Source organism: Gossypium hirsutum, chromosome D13 (genome assembly GCF_007990345.1).
Source record: "Gossypium hirsutum isolate 1008001.06 chromosome D13, Gossypium_hirsutum_v2.1, whole genome shotgun sequence".
Taxonomy (NCBI): domain Eukaryota; kingdom Viridiplantae; phylum Streptophyta; class Magnoliopsida; order Malvales; family Malvaceae; genus Gossypium; species Gossypium hirsutum.
Genome location: NC_053449.1, coordinates 8,770,237 through 8,793,378, shown reverse-complemented (window position 1 = coordinate 8,793,378; position 23,142 = coordinate 8,770,237). Strand labels below are relative to the sequence as shown.

At 32.1% G+C, this 23,142-nt stretch overlaps 3 protein-coding genes across 4 annotated transcripts; all 3 read left to right on the top strand.

Annotated features, from left to right (window-relative positions):
* Nucleotides 1-282: 282 nt before the first annotated feature.
* On the top strand, nt 283-3,866 carry LOC107920031 (E3 ubiquitin-protein ligase RING1-like). 2 transcript variants are annotated; one of them, XM_016849525.2, is made up of 2 exons: nt 283-1,556; nt 3,459-3,866. In XM_016849525.2, the coding sequence occupies exon 1, from the start codon at nt 532-534 to the stop codon at nt 1,549-1,551; it is 1,020 nt and encodes a 339-aa protein (XP_016705014.1). In that variant the 5' UTR covers nt 283-531; the 3' UTR covers nt 1,552-1,556; nt 3,459-3,866. The 2 variants fall into 2 exon arrangements, with proteins under 2 accessions (XP_016705014.1, XP_040966128.1); XM_041110194.1 differs by lacking the exon at nt 3,459-3,866 and adding an exon at nt 2,073-3,444 and having other exon boundaries at nt 338-1,556.
* Nucleotides 3,867-5,140: 1,274 nt separating this feature from the next.
* Nucleotides 5,141-8,217, top strand: LOC107920032 (E2F-associated phosphoprotein). Its single transcript, XM_016849526.2, has 3 exons — nt 5,141-5,437; nt 6,740-6,905; nt 7,766-8,217. Exons 1-3 carry the CDS (start codon nt 5,326-5,328, stop codon nt 8,019-8,021), a joined length of 534 nt encoding a protein of 177 aa, XP_016705015.1. The 5' UTR covers nt 5,141-5,325; the 3' UTR covers nt 8,022-8,217.
* Nucleotides 8,218-19,168: 10,951 nt separating this feature from the next.
* Nucleotides 19,169-21,314, top strand: LOC107919962 (transcription factor TCP21). Its single transcript, XM_016849415.2, has one exon. The coding sequence runs from the start codon at nt 19,523-19,525 to the stop codon at nt 20,291-20,293; it is 771 nt and encodes a 256-aa protein (XP_016704904.2). The 5' UTR covers nt 19,169-19,522; the 3' UTR covers nt 20,294-21,314.
* Nucleotides 21,315-23,142: the final 1,828 nt, after the last annotated feature.

The window sequence follows — 23,142 nt, the reverse complement described above, 5'->3', positions numbered from 1 at the left end:
TTTTATAATATGTATTTTATTTAATTTTATACAACTAATATAAAATGAAATTGTTTATGTAATATTTCGAGGAAGTGTTTTTTAATTTAAAATTTTAAATAAATAAATTTAAAATTCATAAGTAAAATCAAAATAAAAATAAAAAGAATACATAATTAATATATCAAATATTAACCTAAAAAATAAAATAAAAAATGGAGGGAGACATAAACCCACTCTCCACCTTATCCCGGATCGTGGAAAGTCTAACTAAATCCTTCAATTAATTTATTAATTAAGATTGGTAGGTAGCCTTCGAGAAGCCTCCACGGAAAATGGAAAATTGCAATTAACGTTTCTTTTATGGGTATTTTGAGGTTTTTTTTTTATATTAACTATTTTTTATCAAATTCAAAATAAATTAATTATAAAATTCTCCTCTAAGATTACCGTACATTATTTTTCCAAATAGAATAATATATATATTAAAAACATCGAAAGCAAAATTCATTTCTCTGGCTGTCCCGTTGAAACCATCTAAGACCTGAAAACATGTCGTTCGACGCCAGCGTCCACGGTGGCGGCGGCGACGCTAACACCGACGGCGCGACCAATAAGCCTTTCTTTTGCTACCAATGTAACCGTACCGTCACCGTAACAATCTACCCTTCCGCTGACCCTTCTTGTCCTCTATGCAACGAAGGGTTCCTCGAAGAATACGAAAACCCTAGCTTTGAAAACCCGAATCCGAACTCAAACCCGTTATCCGAACCCTTTTTGTCGGTATCGGATCCGTTCTCTTCCTTGCTCCCGCTCCTTTTCCCTTCCTCTTCTTCAACGACGAGTTCTTCACCGTCTCCTGCTTCAATTGACCTTCATAACCCTAACTCATTCGGGTCGACCCGGTCAGGCCGGGGTGACCCATTCGCTTTCGATCCATTTACCTTCATCCAAAACCATCTCAACGATCTCCGTTCAAGAGGAGCCCAAATCGAGTTCGTGATCCAGAATAATCCGTCCGAGCCGGGTTTTCGGCTTCCAGCGAACATTGGGGATTATTTCATCGGACCGGGCCTCGAACAACTGATCCAGCAACTGGCTGAGAACGATCCGAACCGGTATGGGACCCCACCGGCATCGAAATCGGCCATCGACGCGCTACCTTCGGTGAAGATAGCGAAGAATAACTTGAATTCGGAGTTCAACCAGTGCGCGGTTTGTATGGACGAGTTCGAGGAAGGGGCTGAAGCGAAGCAAATGCCCTGTAAGCATCTTTATCACAAGGACTGCATACTTCCGTGGCTGGAATTGCATAATTCCTGCCCTGTTTGTCGTCACGAGCTGCCTACCGATGATCCTGATTATGAGAGGAGGGTTCGTGGGGCGCAGGCTACTGGTGGAGATAATGACGGCGATAGTAGTGGCGGTGATAATGAGCAGAGGTCTGGGGATAATCGGACGGCGGAGAGGAGTTTTAGGATATCGCTGCCCTGGCCGTTTCGGGCTCGTGGGTCGGGTTCAGGATCAGGATCAGGTGATAATCCGCAGACCAGGCAAGAAGATTTGGATTGAAGACTGTAAGTTCTTTTTTATTTCTTTGCCTTCTTTAACAACTATATCTATCGTATATTCCCTTTTATATGTGTTGCCTTTCAATTAGGGTAACTAAGCTCGAGCAAGAACTTAGATTATTAGTATTTCATTTTATGCACTCATTAATACATAAAGCTTGGTAATTATCTCTATAATAGGAGTGCAGCTATGGAGTTTGAGATCAAGGCTCTTTTTAAATATTAACTGTATCTTAGCTGCTATTATGAAAACCATAAATTACAGTGACAACAGAAGGGTCTTTTTAACTTACTTTTCACTGCATGACAGTTACCACTTAAGGTCACTAATGGTTTTGCCAAGTTTGGTTGAGGGTGCATTTTTTGTGTTTGACACTTCTGTTAGTTTTTTAATTCTTTATATGGATACTTGCTCAATTGATTTTGGAGGTATTATAAGTGGTTTGTTTTCTGAACTTAAATGCTTGCAACTATGTAGTTAAGTGGTGTTAACTGTGAACGGCTTGGTGGTCAATCTTTCAGGCTTAAGGTGGTGGGAACTAATGTTACATAAAGATTGAATACTAAGCTGGAGGTTTCGGTAAAGTGAAATTCATAGGGGCATTGAAAGATGGGGTAGCTGAATCAAGACATGTTTTCTGAAATATTTTGAAGTACAGAAAATTGTAGGACCATGTGATTTTCTTATGGAATTCTTATTACTTATTTAGGCAACTGTTCAACATAAGACAAAAAGTTAACTCTAACCTAAATAAGTTGGGACATCCAATATATAACTAGAAATGTATGTAAATAAGTTGCAAGAGAAAAGGGGTGGTGGCTGAGTGTGAGAAATAAAAAACTTGAAAGGTATGTTATTTGTGTACATCCAATATATAATTTGTGACACTAAAATCATATTCTGTGGAAGAATCTCCGGGCAAGTTCTGATGGTCATGTAATGTCTAGGTTGTGTATGTGGTGTTGTTCAATATTTCAAACTTAAACTTGTTCCTTTAAAAGGCAGTTTGAATAAACTTGTGGTCCTAGTAGTCTAGGCTCTTAAGCGATTTATATTTTTCTTCTGTGCAAATCTGGCGAATTTTTGTGGACATCTTGATACTTGGAAGGGCAAGTAGCTTTGATTATTCACTTTTAGTTCTGCATGTGGCTTTTCTTGCATTAACATACTGGCCAACTCAATCTGAACATATCTTAAATCCTGTTGAAATATCGATAAATGAATCGATCTGGATGTAAAATACAAATATATGTGGTGGAGTTGACTTTTTTTTAATCCATGTTTGCTTGATAATTTTACCTCTCAGTGCATCAGTCATCCCTAAGTAGCTACTCTAACGTTGTAATGAGGTTGAATGTTATTGTTATTAAAATTTTAGGCTGCAATGGATCTCTTGTAGGTTTAGGATCATTCTATACCAACCAAGAAAGGTGAAAGGCCACATTTTTAAATTGATTAAAATGTTGAAATTTGTTTTCTGATAAAGAATTTATGCTGCAATCATTCCATAGTACTTGCTATGAATAGAACTGTCTCCTGCTACACTTGTTTTCTATGGTACTTGGTCAAAAAACTTGGGTATTTAGCGGATTCAGTCTATAGAAAGTAATTTTTTTCTGCTATTAAGACAAATGTTATTCATGAAGACCTTCATGCTTGGTGGAAAGGTGATATAGAAGTGTGGTTTTGTTATTTAAGCGTTGGAGTTGGAAATAAAATTGTACTTACAGAACCTATTGTTTCTTGATTCATCAAGTAAAATTGTGATATACACAAATCAGAGCTTCCCTCCTCCCCTATAGAACCTATGTTTGCATGGTGCAGTAGTACTTGCATTCAAATTTACTTTTATATGCATTTTCATGGTCAATTTGAATATACCCTAACTTGGATTTGATTTTTGGCAGCCTTGAAGTGCTGCAAAATATCAGGCATTTCTATCATGAGACATGGTAATAGATCGACCTCTTTGGATGTCTGGAAAGCGGGGTATGTTTTAAATTAAACATGGGGAACTAAGATTGGAGTGGTTACATTTTAAGAAAATATTAGTTTTTGCCATTTGCTGGTATTATATGTATATCTGAATTCGCTTTGTTTGTTGCATGTGGGATTCAATTAGACTTCCATACATTGTTTGTTGTATAGATTCTTTGGTCCTTTTGCTCAAATTTGCAAACTACTAGAGCGTGAAAATGAACAAAAGGTTCCAAAGTAATGTAGAAAGACAACATGCATGTAGCATATGTTTCAATGTAGAGAATAATAATTTTCAATCATTAAATATATATTTTAAAAAGTAATAATTTTATTTATATGTTTGAGATATAGAGATATTTGATTGATACAAAGTTTCAAGTAAAATTTTTTTTTAAATTATCAGTATCTCATTTTATTAATGTTTTTGTTCTATATACTATACCTACATGACACCCTGTCAATCTTGCTTGTGTGATAATATGCCAAATAGTTTTCTTAATCTAACGTGTAAAAGTAAAATAATTTTGCACATTTTTTGTAACCAAGTATTTGTTTGATGTAAAATGAAAATTTAATGTTGAAGGGATATATTTTTTATCAATATGATATATATCGGGTTTTCTTAGTTTATGTTTATAATATGTATATTTATATTGAGCATTTCCTATAATTTGATTAAACTTGGCCATTGTCGAAGCTTAAATATGAGCAAACTTCATATGCAATCCAAGTTTCAATACTTCCAATTGTATTTATGGGACGAAATAATTGTATTTTAAGATAAATTTATTGTATATTAGGTAAGATGGTCTTTTAGACTTTACTTAACTACTTTTGAAATTAAAAGTACTAAAAACTATTTCTTGGAAAATTGAAATTCTTAATTTGTATTACTATTATATCTTCAGTTTGATTTTTTATGTAACTAATGTATTTATTTTTGGTAAAAAAAATTTATAAAGACAATTTGAATCACTAAAATCAAAATTGATTATTACAAAGTTTAATTATATTTTGATGAATGTGAATGGAGAAATTCTAAGTAACTAGGATATATTATATAAATTTAGATAGAGTTCGTGTGAGTTAAATCAAAATAAATCCAAAAAGAATATATACATAATTTACTAAGACTTAATTTTGAAATATTAAAGTCTTCATGACCTTAACTTCAAAACAACTCATTGGTATTTGACTGATCAACGATGTAAATATTAGGTGGGTATTAAGTTAAATGATAAGGAATTGGATAATTTTTAAGTAAGATTTTTTTTTTTGTTTTGTTTATTTAGAGATTTAATTTAGCTCAATTTTAAATTTAATTGAGGTTGAATACGACTATTGAAACATTGAAGGGTCTCGGCCAATATGTATAATGTAAAGTGAATTATTTATGAAAAATTATTTTAAGGGTTTTTAACATATCATCTATAATTTCTACCAATTAAATATAAATATTTTATCTTTTTTTACTAACGATACATGTGATGTAAAAAAAGGATAATGTTATTTCTAATTAATAGGAATTATAAATGATGTGGTTAGGAAAGATCATAAAATAATTTCTCCTTTATGTTGATTAGAAAGACAGAATCTTTTTATACAGGCATCGACTCAATGGTGTTGGCCCATTGATAACTTAGTGAAAAATGGGCTGTCCAAGTTAAGCTCGTTAAACAACAAATTAAACCCTCAGTACTGGCGTCGTTCGTTGTGAGCTTGGCGGTGTAAGCGGTTTTTCTTTTTTTTTTTTCAGTTTCCGGTAAAACAAAAAAGTGCGGCACCCACGAAATAATGGAAACGGAGAAGACAAAAACCACCACTTGTAGTAGCAATCAAGTATCGGAGATGGAAGAAGACACCACAACATCAAAAGTGGATTCCCCCACCAATTCCCAGCAAACCAGTAGTTTTTTCTTCTCTTAGTCCTTTTATTCTCCTTTAATCTTCACTGGTTTCTCTACCATATATAATTGAAACTCCAGTATAGAATTTAGCCTTCTTGGTGAATCTCTCGTAGTTTGGTTGCGATTTGTTGGCTAATTATATATATTAGTGAAATTCTAGTATTTCGAAATATTGATTTTGGTTATCCCCCGTTTCCATGCTATTTTTCTCTTTGGCTTCAAGGATCTCGACTAAATTCGAATTCGAGCTATGCGGGAAGCTATTTCAGGGGCAAATTCTTCCAATGCTGTTTTCCCTTTACATGATTCAAACTAGAGACCTTGCCAAGCATTTGTCTTTTCCATGCTATCTTGAAACATGACAAGTTGGTATTATTTAACATTTAAGGGTACCAACCAACGTTTGTTGGATCCGAGTACTTGGTACCCTTAATCAAGAAGTCTCTAGTTCGAATCTTGTGAAAGGAGGAAACAATGCTGGTTGTGTTTTGTCTTTCGTTTAGGAGCTCAACCCAACTTGACTCTAGATTTAGTCAGGTTCAATAATTGCTCTTTTATAGGATATAGAGTAATTTAGTTTTCAATCTATCGTACAATGGCCTGTGAGGTATATTAGCCAACTATACATTCTAGGTAAAAACACCTCTCCAACCCTCTCAATTTCGATATTGGGTAAATTGGTTCCTCTCAAAAAAATCATTTAATGTCAATGTTTTTTGTCAATTTTAGATAATTTTGATTGGTATAGCAACAAATTTAGCCTTCAAAGTTTACATATCCTGTCTATTTTTATATATTTTTTGAAGCTAAAGTTTTATATATATTCTTTTTTAATTTTTATACTTTTTTTTCAGATAAAACTTTTTAGAATCTAGACCAAATTGACAGAATATGTAAATATTGAGGGCTTATTTGTTATTATACCAATCAAAGTTATATATAATTGATGAAAAACATTAATGTCGTGATTAATTTTCCTTGGTTGCTCACTTTCGAAATTACAAGTATTGGATTACTTCGATTTTTTGAGAGGGGCCAATTTGCTTAATATTAAAATTGAGAAGGGTAGGAGAGGTGTTTTTACCTAAATTCATTAATGTATTTGGTTTTGTAAGAAGTGGCAATAATATGAAGCAGCTATTCTTTCAGTTTTGTTATTGAAGAAAGAATAGATAAAATTTCTTTTATAGCATACATGATGAATTTGAGTTGTTGTGGAACTGTCCTTCATCTGCATATTAACGTCTGGTCCTTCCACAAAATCTAATTGGAATTGTTGATTGTGCTGTGTGCATTTTCAGTTTCTGACGATGATGAAATAGACTATTCAATCAAACCAGAATTCTATGACCCGAACCTTGATGACAAAGATGAATTATGGGTCCAAAGTAAGAGGAAAGGTCATGTTTCCGATGCCGTGCTAAGCTGTCCTGCTTGTTTTACCACCCTTTGCCTTGAGTGTCAACGGTACGTGCATTTAATCTCTCTGTTTTTGGCAATATGCAAGTCATTGGAAAACCAAGATACACATTGGATCAGACGTTAGTCTTTGAATATTGTCTAGGTACATCAAGCATATCGGTTTTCATGTCATTGTCATATCATTATGTGTCACTATTCCGTTATTGCAAGTTCTTTAAGTCTGAATCGAACATTTTCTTAACAATTGTGATTTGTGTATGATAGTATCGGGAAAAGAAATGGACGTATTATAAAGATGTCAAGTCAAATTGAAATTTGGCTTGTCTTGATGGTGTAATGTTATCTTACCGCACGGTCACTTGTACACTCACTCTCTGAGTGAAAAAATTATATATAAAATATAATGAAAATAAGATATTTCAAATAAAAAATGTAAAAGATGATGAAAAATGTTAAATAACTGAATATACCAAGAGTGAAAATAGAAGAGTGGATATATGAGGAAAATAATCTTATTTAAATGAAAAAGATAATTTGATAAGTATATGTTGTTTATTTTGTAGTTTGGTTTTTATGTACTTTTCTACTAAGTATAGCTAAGTCAAGTGACACCGAGCTCAAACAGGCGCTAAAGCTAACTTCCGGTAATATAACTTCTGGCAATAAGATACGACCTCAAGCTATTTCTTCCTTGCATCAAGTTATGGTTCTTTTTGGTTTGAGAGAATAATTGCTTTGCAGCTTTTATGTAGTTTTGTTTATGTAATGGTTACATGTAGCATAATATCCTTTTACTGTGATTTAGAGATTCTATTATTCTTCGTAGCATTATCGAGAAATCTGTGATGCGGTTGAAACTTGCATTTCTTCTTGCCATTAAGCTAAGCTTAATCGGGGTTTTGCAGGCATGAAAAATATGTGACACAATACAGGGCGATTTTTGTTGCGAACTGCAAGATTGAAGACGGAAAAGTCAGGCAAGAAAGGGTAAAACCAAAAAGAGGCAAGCGAAGAAGAGAAACTGTTGAGGGTGAAGCAGTTGCTGCTGCCGGTGGGAAAATATTCAAGTCGGTCCACTGTTCGGTCTGCACAACGGAGGTCGGTGTCATTGATGAAGATGAGGTATATCACTTTTTCAATGTTCTTCCAAGTGAGTCTTGAGTCTTAGACCTGCCATATTCTAAGTTGCTCAAGCTACCAAAATAGTTCGGTGATAGTTCAGTTTTCATGCTTCTTAGTAATGGAATTACCAAGTGATTGTCGCAGCCAATATATTATTAACTTTCCCTTTGGTATATATGGTTGTTGTCAACTCTGATCCGAAACCAATAGTTCAATCATTCTAGCTTTGATCTAATTCGATTTGATTATAAAAGTCAATAATTTGAACTTAAATTTTTCTGAATTAGGAATTACTTTTAACAGTAAACAATCTGAATATGTAACTAGAAATCACCAGAATTGATCTGAACATGTAATTTTTATTTGATCCAGCACCAATTTGGTATGATCATTAAAAAGGTAATCATCCAAAACTTTCCCGATGTGCTCAATTGATAGGTAAACCTTGTTTAGGTTTATTTTAATTAGTTGATGTAACCAACCTAACGAGGGTTACTTAGAAACAAAGTTAAGATCTGCATTCCAAAGTTGAGACAAATACTTGGATTAGTAATTGCTGCATGATTTAGTCTCCAAATCAATTTTGTGCCTTGTTTGATTTTTGGTAACAATATAAGTAATGAAAAGGTTAACTTCAAAAGTCTGTATAATATAATGACCTACCACATATTTTTACCGTCAATAAAGCCCCAATTAGCATTGAAATCAAAGCAATTCATCTCTGATTTGTGAACTGTAGTGTACCCAAAAATGGAAAGTCCAACCTTTTATACCAACAAAATCTAATTTATCTAGAGTTTTTTTTCTTAAATTTTGAACATTTCTTAATTTCTTCCTTGAGAAATTTTCATCAGTATACCATATGGTCATACCAATTTGATACGAATTTTAATTAAATAAACACCATTATAATCACACACGTCTGTATTTTTTTTAAATAAATAAATTATTCAAACACAATCCCAAATTTTTAAATTAGAACTCACTCATTTTACAACGTACACGTAACGCTTTCTAATAATAAATTATGGATAAATAAAAAGGAAAAAGGTTTGAGAATATATGGTCGTCCCAACACAACACCCACAGACTGGCAAATGATGATGGCCCATTGTTCATACAAGTCATCATGTGTCAAGTTTCCATTGGTGCTTTACAAATTTACATAAGCTCAGTATCTTGAGAACCAAGAAAAACATTTAGAGATTTTTTTATATAGGCTTCCTATTTTGTATATGTTTTTCTTATTTCAAAGAAATTATTATGTATATTTTGATAATATTTGATCTCTGATTTTACTTGTGAGTTTAAAATTTTCATATGATTTTATAATCATTTTTCGGAATTTAACAAAAAATTCAAATAAAATATGGTAAGTGAGGTTGTATAAAAAAGAGGCGGAGGCGGAGGCAATAGTCATTTTCATAAATAGCTCCAAAAACAGGTAGAGATGGGGTCCAGCTGTTTGACATGTTATTAATGATTTTGTGGCTTTAACTATTTCTCCTCTCGTGGAAATGATAGAATCACCCATGTGGGGCCTTTACTTTTGCTTCAACTTGTGCACTTATGACACTGAGTTGGGAACAAACTTCGTTCCTACTTCCCAACTCAACCTTTCTATATATATTTTTTTTTGCAATGTTTTAATTTATTTAATTTTAATATTTCTATAAATTTTATGATCCTTGAGTATTTTTTGTATTTTTTTCGGAAAGTGAAAAATTAAATCAAAAGCTACCCCATGTCTCTATTTTATTGATTTTTTATTTATATTTTAACGATTAATATCAATAAAACGGGAATCATTAACAAAAAAAAGTTTAATTTATTTTTTTTTTGTATATATTTAAATATGATTAATTTCATAGGCTCAATACATACTTTTATTTTACTAAATTTAGATTTATATAACTGTTACACATTTACACTTGAGTACCTTTCATGCCTCTTATGTATGAGCATCAAACACCGTTATAAATGAGGGCATCGTTGCAAGACCACCAAACTCAATGTCATTAATATTAACTCCCCAAAAAATATCACATCTTCTAAAAATATGATCATGAGCTGAAGGATCAAACCCCAATCCTCTCCAAGGAAAACAACAGAAGACCACATCCATTTTTACACTCTGATCAAATAATTTGTTGGCTCAAATAAATAATCACGCATTATCTACAATGTAAATTACCATTCTTAGAGAATCTTTGCACCATCTATAGTATAAATTGTCAACATGGTCACCCCTAATATCTTATATAACTTAATTGTTATAACAATAATTAACATTAAAAATTCTAAAAATATTTTGTTTAAGGGTTAGACTATTCGCTTAAGTTTAAATGTCCATTTGGTATTTGAGAGGATTTGGATAAAATATTAGATCCAAAAAATGAGATTAAAGAAAACTTATTTAAAATACAGACTAAACTCAATTGCCAATATTCAAAGTTGTTTATATTTAGAAATTTAATTAAATTTATACAATACTAGCAAAAAAAGTACATAATTACTAAATATTAAATAAAAATATTTTTAAAAACAAAAATAAAAAAATATTCATGAGACTAAATAGTCTAAGTAGTCATTTACAATTATGATTAACCTTGAACAGAACTTAGGTTTATATTATGAATTTAGCAAAATTTAGGTTGGGTTTAGATGGGTGGTGTACTTATCTACAGTTAGTGTAAAAACAACAATAGTAGTGAAATTAAATACTATAACGATATTGTAATGTGAGACAAAAAAAGTAAACTAAACACACCGCACTACACTCCACCACCTATCCAAACCTACCATTAATGTTAATATATATGTGAACGTGATTCCATCCCAACCAAGTTCTTACCCTTGCCAAGTTCTCATTATCTTGACTGCACCACTTTCTTACCCGCACCAAGTTCTTTCATGTCTAAATAACTCTTATACAAAGTGCAAATATGGTAAGAATTAATGATATTTAATGTACCATCGTTGTAAGTTTCATCCATAATTGGTGAATAGTATTATCGTCAAGCAAAGAAAAAAATCATTGAAAGACTTATAAATAATTATTAATAAACTTAATTAAATATAATTAAATATTATTTGTAATTGTTATATTTTCCGAGTTTATAATTTAAGTTTTAAAGAATATTTAGTCATAAATTTAAGGTTTTTATAGTTTATATTAAGTTTCATATTTGAGATTTAAGATTTATACTTAAATAAAATTATTAATATTGATTTATAGTACGCCGTCAATAATGAAATATCACATCTTATTTGTGCACTGATAATACTTAAAAGTATTTACCTTTAAAAAATAATAAACGTCAAAATTCATAGGTAACCAAATTTTTCCCAATACATTTAAGCCATTCACTTTTTCTAAAAATAAAAATAAAAAAAGCCGACAATATTAAGATAATTGAGATTTTAATAGAATGGGGGCCATTCAACTGACAAAAGTACAGCCATTTTAATAGAATGGGACCTATCATTGACATAAAAATAAAATAATAATCACAAAAGAATTTTCTTTGAATTAACCATTTTGACGAATTTTTTTAAAAAAAAAAAAAAGAAGAAGAAATAAGCTATTTCAATGGAGACATAAAAAGGAAAAAAACATTTGGAGGCATGAAACATTGTAGAATAATAATTAGTATGAATAAAATAAGTAGGTTAATATTTGGGGGCTTAGTGGGAAAATGAAGATGCTGATCAACTAATATAATGGGATCACTAAGGAATGTTCTATTCAAAATAATTAATAATAGATGTTATCCAATTATGATTACGTACACCAAATCTTTGGCTCCATTATCCGTTGTCCTTTCTCCTTATCATCATTTTAATAATACTAACAACGGTAGCAAGGGTTAAATCAACATTTAGCCCCTGATTTTTATGGGTTTTTTTTATCTGGGTCCTTAAACTTCTTTTTTATTATTATTGTTATTCTTAGATCTTGGCAGTTTTTTGTTTTTTTTCTGAATTCGTTCCCTAAAATTGGATCCATATTTGATTTTTTCTAATATATATATATTGTATTTTTTAGAATTTATATAAAAGTTTAAAAGTTCATGTGATGGTGTGGCACAATCTCGGAGTGTCGCGTCATCATATCTTAACGGAATCTAAATTCTGAGACCAATTCGAAAAAAATTTATCAAGTTTCAAAATTAACATAAAGAAAAGAAAATTCAAGGACCGAGTTAAAAGTTTTTATCAAGGTCAAATACTGACTTTTTTTTATCTCTAATAATAATATTGAAATGACAAGGTCAAAGTTTAAAATGTTGTGCGATTAAGTTTGAGCCTTATCCATATAAATCAACGATTGATTCTTATTATAACTATATTGATGGATTTATAAGTTTTTAACTCCCTAAATAATTTGTGTAATATGTTGGATACTAATATTTTTATTTTTCTTCAAAAAATCTCATTCGATTTTTTATTATTATCATAGAATAGTATGAGAGGAGAGGAGGGATAAGAGAATTTGAATCAATATCGTCTAAATGCCAAACAAAAGTTTTAACCACTGCTCTACTCAAGTATGAGTCAAAATTATAACGTCTTATGTTTAACACAATATCGAATATCTATAATACTTACGAAATTTTTAATTTGTTTGGTTTTAGGGGTGAAGGGGAAAAAAAGTTTTAATGGACCTAAATTGAATAATAAATTTTCAAAGGTCAAAAGATAATTTTACAAATATACTAATTTATAAATTCATAATTTTCAAAAGGATTTAAAAAATAATTTTGTCATTTAAGGGAACCCAAAACCACTACTCGTTTCTTTAGATTCACCTCACATCCGATTAGTTTCACAAGGTAAATCAAACACCAACGAAATAGAAAACATTTTCGTATGAATATTTAAAAGTAAGATTAATCATGTCACACCTTCAGTTGAGATTTTACGTTTTAATTAAAACTTCAAAGTATTAATATGATATCAATCAAATTATTTTATCAAGCTAACCAGAAGATTAGGCGTTAAATGATAATCAAATATGATGTTGAGTATATTCAAAATAAGTCAATTTGAAAGTACAAAATTATCTATCACAAGGATAACTTGAATCCGACTTGTTAAAAAAAACAACGTATTTTTTTTTATCTCGTTTGATATAAATTATCTATTTTAAAATTTAATTTACATACTTTAAATAAGTTGCACATCAAACACACAACGGCACAAGTAGGGGTACAAGAGCTTTGGCCTCTCTTGATTAAATGGTATATTTTCGGTTTTAGTCCCATTGTTTTATCTTAATTTTTACCTTTTAACCCCTAACAATTCTAAAATTCTATTTTGATTCCCAATACTAAATTTCTAACTTCGCTCTTGTAGAACAACGTAATTAATACCATACTAATCTGATCTAATTAAATTAGCCAATAAATGAGTGATTATTGTTGGTATAAAACAGTCAAAAACGACATCATTTACGCACATAACTAATTAGTGTTGAGCTTATTAGCTAAAGTTTAAATAGTTAATTGAAAAGTTGTTCTTTTTTTTTTTTGACTTTAGTTTAACTACTTTGTTTTTTTCTAAGTGCGGCCCACGTCAGGCCCATGTAATTTTATGAGGTAATCTAAGGAGTCTTTACTGCTAAAAAAATAGTGTAAAAGATAAAAGCAATATTCAATATTCAATTTTTGGATTTAGTATTTTTTTCCCTAATTTTGAAATTTGACAACTTTTTTAATCAAGTTTTTTACTTTGAATTCCGCCAAAATATGATGGTGTGACATTTTGATATTGTGACACGTTATCACTTGAAAAACATTAATACACTATAAAGAAATTATGAAAATAAAAAAAAAATCAAGTAATAACAAGGTAGTGTGACACAATCTCAAAGAACCACAGTATCATACATTAACGAAATTTAATTTTAGAGATCAATTTGAAAAAAAAGGAGTTGAATGAAAAATTTAGAGATCAAATGGTCGAGAAAAAAAATAATCCCAATTTCAACACAAAAATAACTTTAAAAAAGCCATTACATTTTAACCCAAATAAAAAAAAGGTAAAATTGTTTTTCTTAGTTTGGATTTTTAAATGCTTTCCCCCAACTTGAAATACATTATTAAAAAAGTTATTGGATTTTTTTCTTTGTGCACAATCTCATTATAGATTTTGATCATATCTGTATTTCTTCACATAATACTTAGAACTATACGTAATCCCTCTCCAACTCATAAATAGGAAAATAATGCGCTTTAACGCACTCGAACCCACGTTCTTTTACATTGACAACAATACATATACCATATTTTAATTATATTTTTTAATGTTATTAAAAAAAAAACTTGATGTACAAACGCAAATTCAGTCTGGTTTAACTTTCTGATTCATTGTTGATATATTTGGAAGATGTTAGGACTATATTTTATATTAAATAAAAACATGTAATTAAAATTCCAGTCAAAATATACATATCTAAGTACGAAGTAATAAATATAAAATTGTAATTTGAATATTATTATATGACTAAGTTGGTGTTTGGGATTAGTCATTTTCTGTATGATAAAAGCTTGTCTCAGCTACCAATCAAGAATTTTAGTAGGTAGGGATATGTTCTTTTTAATGCAACGCAGCCCCATTCAACCAACACCCAATGTTTTTATTTTCTAACTTCAACAATGCATACTATGAATAAAGCCAAAAATTAATATATAACTAAGGGTGAGTTTGGATGGGCGGTGCGTTTACCTGCGGTTAGTGTAAAAACAGCGGTAGCGGTGAGATTAGATACTGTAGCGTGAGACAAAAAGTAAACTAAACGTACCGCACCGCACCCAATCGCCCATCCAAACCCACCCTAAGAGAAAACATGTGAACTTGAAAAAGGAAAAAAAGGAATCTTACACAGTTCTTCAAGTTCCATAGAATTCTTCAATAGAATCATACTGTCATACCCAACATTTAATACCTAAATATTTTTAATACAATCAATCCTCTCCATAACATCTACATTTACGAGCTCGGAAAGGTTTTTTACTTTACTAGCAGTGTATAGAATAATAACTCATTTACTAAATAATAGAAACTTTATATTTTATTGTTATTCTTATTATATATATAAAATATAAAAAATTTGACTATTATAATAAAATGTTGTTAATAGGACGTGATTATGATGGTTATGATAAAAAGGACCCCTCAAAATCAGTTAAGATCTCAATCCCCCTTCGCTCTTCACATTTTTTTCTTCCAAGTGAGCAAGTTGAATTTTTTTTTTGAGTTGATTTTAGGTAAAACCTGCTTAGCATGCTTGATTTATTTGTTTGAAATTTCATTCTTTTAAATTTATGCCTATTTATATACTTTTTCTAATTATAATATGTTAATTTTTTTAGTAATTCATAACATATAGTTCAATTTAGCGTTTTTCTTTATAATAGCTTAATTTTATAATATTTGGTATAATTTTGTTAAAAATAATATATTGTAAAGCATTATTAAAATTTTCAAGATAAGTTATAATGTGATTGAAGAAGCCCTATAAAAATATTAAATAAAAAATAAGATGAGTTTAGTTGCATGTAAACTAATATGGAAAGAGTTCGGAGAGGTATAAGTCATAGTTCGGCATGTGAGGTTTGTGGGCACATCACTGAGGATGTGTTGCATGCTATTAGGAATTGTCCTGCTGTAAGAGATATTTGAAATCATTTAATTCCTACTAATAAAATTGTTAGTTTTTATCCAGGTAGTTTATAGGAATGGATCGTCTCAAACCTGCAGAACGAGCATGACTTGGGATTTGGAGAGTTCGGCTGGAAATGTTTTTTTGGGATCCTCATATGGCACATGTGGAAAAATCGCAATCTCTTTATTTTTCAGGGACATCTTGGAGTAATATCGATGCAATTAAGGTCTCTTATAGTTAGGCTAGGCAGTTTATGATGACAGCTAGGGGCCCAACGAAATCACCTTAAGCTTCAACATCGTGTTCCAATTTACATGGGAACTAAGTCTACTTGAATACTAACGGTTCCGTAAAACTTGAGGATGACTCTGCTTCAGCAGGAGGAATTGTGCGAGACCAAGTTGGGAATTGGATCTTTGGCTTTAATAGATTCTTGGGGAGCTACTCAGTATTCGAGGCTGAAATGTGGGACATCTTGAGTGACCAAGGTTATGTTGATGTACGATTCAGACGAATAGTTTAGAAGTCGCGTCTACCATTCAGGAGGGTTTCAAAAGAGGATCTAACTCTACTTTGATTAGGAGAACTCTGCAGCGGTTATCTCGATTTCATCATTTGGAGTATTTGTCATATCCCTAGAGAAGAAAATCAGAAAGCTAATAGACTAGTTAAATTGGATCATTTGGATGGTCAAGGTTTACAAGTTTTTGAAGTTTTCCCATTTAAGGAAATGGGTTACATGATGTAATTTGTTCTTTTTATTTTCTCTATCACACAAAAAAAAAAATTTCGCCTTACTCTATTGTCATCCCTACTCATATTTCCAATATATAGGTGTTGATGAGTAACCTTAAGATTGCAATTATAAATATAATGAAAGCAGGGGTAAAGCCAGAACAAATTTTTAGGGGGGCAAATGAAATTTTAATTTTTTATAGTCTATATCTTTATAATTTTTAAAGAATTAAATCAAAATTTTATAATTTTAATAGGGGCTAAAGTGTAATTTTACATTTACTAATTTAAACTTTTTTAAAAAATTTAAGAGCCTAAATAGGAATTTTATATTTTAGGAGGGTCGGGGCCCCTGCCAGCCCTCTGAATTCGCCTCTGAATGAAAGAATGATGAGACATACAAAAAAGAGCGGTAAACTTAGCATTAACTTTTATTTAAGTTGTCAACTTTTGATCTTATCAAATTATATCATTGAAATTCTATTATTAACAAAGTAGTTCACTTATGCTAACTTCGTTAACTAATTATTTATATGAAAATTTTGAGTTTTAGGATAATTTTTAAAGTTCTAAAATAAGTAAATACCGTTTTTTAAATTTGGTTTTGTTGCCATTAATAATAATAAATCCATTTTAATGCATATTTTTATTAAAACCATCAAATCAAATTTAATATTCATAAAACATATATTTAGAAAATCAATTTTAAAGAATGCCACCAAATTTTTATTTAAATAAATTCAGTATTAATTACTCCCTTAAATATATAGTAAACTTGCAAATTCTGTTTTATGTGATATTTAACCGGTGAATATTTCATTAAATTTTAAATACGAAATAAAATAATTTTAGAATTTTAATTTTAATTTTAAAATCTTTTAACACATATTTTTAATATAATTTATTTATATAGTACCCTATTAAATCTCACCAAATCAAACCTTTTAAAATAATAAAACTTTTATACCATTTTGAAGGAGTCAGTATACAAGTATCTGGGATTTATTTTACAAATATTATTTTCAAGACAGAAAGCACAAAGATTAAAGTATAAAACAATTTAATATTTTTATTTTATTTTTATAACAATATTTAAAAATACAAATTCATTAACTCATTCAAGTTTAACCTAATTAGAAATATATATATTTGCACATCAACATATTTATATATATACCTATGCAATTAATATATACTTGCATGTGTATATATAGATATTAAATTTTAGAATTAAGAATATAAATACTGTTGAATAATATTTTCTCGTGTTGTATTAAATGAAATATAGGGGGTATTTATACACATTCCTATTATTACTATTACAGCTCACAATAGGGCCCACTTATTTGTCTTGACCTTTGGGTCGAGTATACTGATATTCCCTGTCCCTAATGCTGACATTCTCTGAGCCTACTTTGGCTTATTGGACGCTTACTTGCAGAGCACGCGGTCCTTTCTAATCTTGGGATTGACTCTCCCAGCGAATCTCGCACTTGCCAGTCACGAGCAGGGGTCCTATTCGCAAACATGACTCACGACCTCATCCCAACGAGGTTTACGCAAGCCCCTTTCTTGCAACCTCATTCCTACGAACCTTACGCGAACTTCCTCTCGGGCTTCCCGCGTGAGCTATCTTTTCGATCATCTTGTATTTTCGTGAGGTCCTCAGCTGACTATGCCTGCAGACCAACATTCTTCTTCCAGGTCGGGTTCATCCAGGTCAGAGGTCCAGATCCTATCAGTCACTTGGACTATCGGTTCCCAAATCCTAACAAATATATATAATTTTTTTAAAAGATTAATAAATTCAAAGTGATACACATAAACTCATCTATATTAACATGCATCAATATTAAAATAAAATAGTTCGTTTATGGTTTAGTTTTCATGACGTACGAAGTTTAGATGAGAAGATGTTATTTTGATTAAAGGTTAAGCATGTCATCGATCTCATAAACAATTTTGTTTTTCTAATTTTTTTTCACTTTAATACTCGATAATTTAGTCACTGAAAAGGAATAAAACAACATTTAATCTTGAAACTTGATTGTTGTTCTTGATTTGATCACTAAACTTGGTTATTATTTAAGTGTGATGATGTGCTAGTAAGAGTTTATACCATATCATCACCGGAACTTTAAAATATATATTTATAAATTTTCTTAGTAAATTCATAAATTTGTGTTTTTTAGATTTTATATAATTTTTATAAAAATTTCAAGTGACGATGTTACATTTTGAGAGAGTGTCACATCCTCACAACTTAATATGGAATCTAAATTAAAAAACTAATGTCTCGTTTGATTTTCAATGCAATAATATCGAAGAATAAAATTTATTTATTACATATGTATTAAAATAGTTGGACCTACAATAAAGAATAGTTAGTACAATTCTAAACTTTAAATTAAAAATATAGTAAAAACTGTTATAAAAAATAAAACATTTTCAAAATAAATAAAAAATTATTTCTATTTGAAAAAAAAAGTGAAAGTAAGTAAATTTTAACAACTAAATTAATTTATCATTAGCTTATTATTAAAATTTAAAAAATACTTGAAGTTAAAAAATTAAAAGAAAGTTTAAATAGATAATTAAGTGAAATATATTTAATTTACTTTTATCTTAAATTATAATATTATAATATTATTTAATTTTATTATTACCGCTATTTTTATAATAACTACAAATAAACTTATCATCTGTCTAAATCCACGTAGATGTTAATTTAGCTATGGGTACGAGAAGATGAAAAGAAAGGAAGAGGTTAGAGGAATAGTTGAGAGGGAAATAATTGAAAAAAGCGTAATTTTAATGTGATTCAAAAGGGGACGTAGGAAGTGGGAACCACCACCCATGTGCCCTCCCTCCTGTCTCCACCAGCTGCTGCTGCTCAATGATTAGCATTCTGCTCCCTCCCCAATATCCATCCCTCTCCTCTCTGTATTTCCATTAATTTGTTTTTCTATTTTTTTTGCTTTTCTTTTCACATCAAACACCTACAATACACTGCAGCCAATCTTTTCAGCTTAACCCCCCCCCCAAAAAAAAAAGAAAAAGAAAAAAACTAAGTGAGAACATTTTCAGTGAGCCTAGTTGAAATTGTATACAGTTTTGGGGTTTTGTTTGGTGCCGCATGTCAAATTCAGAGGCTGCTGCTAAAAACGGAGCAACAATGGATACCCAGAGACAACAAGCGCCGGGGAACGGTGCCCTTGCCGTCAAGAAACCTCCCTCCAAAGACCGTCACAGTAAAGTAGACGGTCGTGGACGGAGGATAAGGATGCCCATCATTTGCGCCGCTCGTGTTTTCCAGTTGACTCGCGAGTTGGGTCATAAGTCCGACGGTCAGACCATCGAGTGGCTGTTACGCCAGGCCGAGCCTTCCATCATAGCCGCTACAGGTACGGGGACGACTCCAGCCAGCTTCTCCACAGTGTCAGTTTCCGTCCGCGGCGGAGCCAATTCCACTTCTTTGCCGTCAACGACTTCTTCGTCGTTGGATTATAAGCCTTTGTTGGGTTCCACCCCTTTTTTACTCGGAAAACGTGTCCGGCCCGACGACGATAACGCCGGGAAGGACGATTCCAGAGGGGCCACGGTGGGACCGGGCGTGGGGTCTATCGTGGGGCCCGCTGGAACGGACACGGGTGCGTTCTGGGCTGTTCCAGCTAGGCCTGACTTTGGTCAAATATGGAGCTTCGCGCCCCCGCCTCCTCCCGAGATGGTGGTACAAACAGCGGCTCAGCAACCAGCTGCAGCTGCGTTTTTCGTTCAGCAACAGCAAGCGATGGGTGAAGCGTCGGCGGCGAGGGTTGGCAATTATCTTCCCGGTCATCTGAATTTGTTAGCCTCCTTGTCGGGTGCTCCGGGAGGTTCGGGTCAAAGAGACGATGACCCTCGTTGAATTTGGGTGGACTGTTTTACCCTTGTTGTTGGGAGTATATATATTTATATGAATACATAGATTCTATAAATATTTGTGTATCAATGTTGTTTTCATGTGTGTGGATGTGGAAGATCATTTCTAGTTGGAATTTTAGGGTTAGGGGAGTTAGGGTTTTTGAGGAAACGATTTGTGAGTTTGGAGTCTGATGAATGGATTCAAATTAGGGTTTTTCCCTTAGCACTTCTATTTGATGATTAATTAGGGTTTTAGAGCTTTCACAGTTGTTTAGGAATTTGAGAGTTTATGTTGGAGAAGAAGAGGGCTCAAGAATTAGAGCTTTCATGAGCGATATATACTTGGGGATTTCTTTTGTCATTAATTAGGGTTTGCTTATTGCTCTTTGATTTTGAGCAAGTACTTGCTGATTTCTTGCTGCATTGAAGAATTAGAGGTTTCAAACCTGGATTTGGAGAATTCAGGCTTTTCCCTCATTGGCAAGTTCTTCCATTGTTCTTGTCATAGGAACGACGAACGAGCAAAGCGATTAATCTTACTTCTGGATTGTACTTGATTTACATATTATTGGGGTTTGATCGGTTAACCAAAATAGGGTGACTGGATGCTGAACGCCCGAGATTTGCTTGCTTGGCTACTTAGCTTGATGCCATGGATATATGGTCTCCCTAAATATTCTGGAATTCCTTCTATTGCTATGGTTGTTTGAGAACTATTAGTTTCTTTGCAGCTGTTGCTTAGCATCGAAAATTATGGTTCTTAAGTGCATAGCTCATGGTATGCTGTGGACGTGGGTTGATCTGGCCCTCTCTCTTCTGCTTTCAGTGTTTGTGTTTGATCGCATGGTCTCAAAGGAGACTGATGTGTGAAAGATTGCATTCCTTTCTGTAAGACCTTTATTTTGGAAAACTTTAGCTGTACTTTTAGCCATTTCTTAGATTTATCGGTGTGCAAATAATGTGTTCTTCATGTATTGTTTTGGGTGCCTGTTGTGTGAATAAAAAAACCCATATGTTCTTCTCAATTTTAGTTCCTTCTGCACATTATTATCCCATCATCTTCTCTTGTACGCATGACTTTTGTTTTGCTACTGATTATTTGTGCAAATTCAATGTCTGGGTCGTGTTTGATTTTTTATATGCTTTTACCTCTGGCTTGCTAACTCTTGTTCCTTCAATGGTGGATGTCTTCTTTTGATATCTCTAGTAACCAATAAACAGATCCCATATGCTGATTAATAGTTTGGTTTAGAGGTACAATAATCTGATCACTGTAGCTTCATCGACATATTCACTATGAGCTTTGTGAACATTAGACACTAGAATTAGCTTCTTTGATCTCGATGATAAGAGAGCTTATAACTTTAAAACTAGCTACGATTCTCAATTTAGTCCCCTTGGAAATTAGTTGCCACTAACTTGGATTTTAATGACTTTCTCATGCTATTTATTGCTACTATTTCTCAGACCTATGAACATGTATTTGCATATGCTTAAATGATACTTTCATGACTCTTCTTCTTAGCACTTGGAGAGGTCAGTAACGAGCACATGCAGCTGTCATCGCAGACCCTCCACCGGGAAAAAAGTTGCAGTTAATGCAAAGCTCAATGGTGATGATTCAAATTATACTGTTTCAGAAGGTGTTGCTTGGTAGGGAATTGAACTATTTGTGGATCTTTGAACTTTTACTTGCATATCAATTTTAATATGGATTGGTTCAGTCGGTTGAGTACATGGCAGTCCCCATTTGGCAAGTATTAGGACCCTCTATGAGGCTGGTGGCATGTCCTGACCCTAGAAAAATATACTACTAGGAATTAGCATGAACTGCTGCGACTAGTAAGCGTTTTCTTGGAAGCAATGACAGGCCAGCTGAGTTCAGTTCCTTGAAAACTTGGCCATCTCATGATTTGAAAATGGATTTGACTATCAAAAAATAGCTAGGGAAGATGGTGACTGCATTCTGTGTTTTCCAGGAAAAGAAATGGGGACATGAAGATTGATAGTATATTTTATTGAATTGGGGGGTAGAAAATATAAAAAAGTGAGGAAACAAACAAGTAGTGAAGGCAGCAATGAACAAAGCAAATATTAGTGAAGATATAATGAGTACAAAAATCATTCATCATTGTACCTTTGTTTGAATATTAAATTATTGCAGGCAGGTCCCAATAATTGATGATGGGGGGTCCCCCAATGAAATGGCTTGTTGAAATAAAAAGGAAATTGGGAATCGTCCTATGATGTCATTGAAGCATCTCAATCCCTATCCTAATTCAAAAATCTTAATAGCCATTTAGATTTCAGACTGGAAATTTGGTCCCAAACTGAAAAATGGGGCCACCATATCCTTTCATTCATGGGGTTGGGCCATAGTAGTTGAGACAAATCCTTGGCTATTGAAGCAGAGCACATGCAAGTGCAACAGCAATGCTTTTGCAAATCATGGGGGGGCCTCAATTTTAAGATTTTGGTGATTGCTCCAATTTTTTATATGTTTACTTTGCTCCTTTTAGGGGAGCATTTTACTCGTATATATATACACACGTATATAGGATATTGTTGGAATGGGTTGTTTTCTTTTGGTCTAAGATTGTTCCGAATTCGGCAATTAAGTTTGATCTCGATGAAATTCGGAAATAGTGATTATTCTTTACTCTTTAGTGGGTCTTCTCAGTTTAGGGCCCATGAAAAGTGAATAAATACTACTAAGGGGCATTTAATGCCTTTAACAATAATTAAGTACATGTTTTATGAAAAAGAATGAAAGAAGTTTGAAAGAGAAATTATCTTTAAATTTTATAGAAAAAAATAAATGCATAATATGTGGTTAGATATTACCAAAGGGTT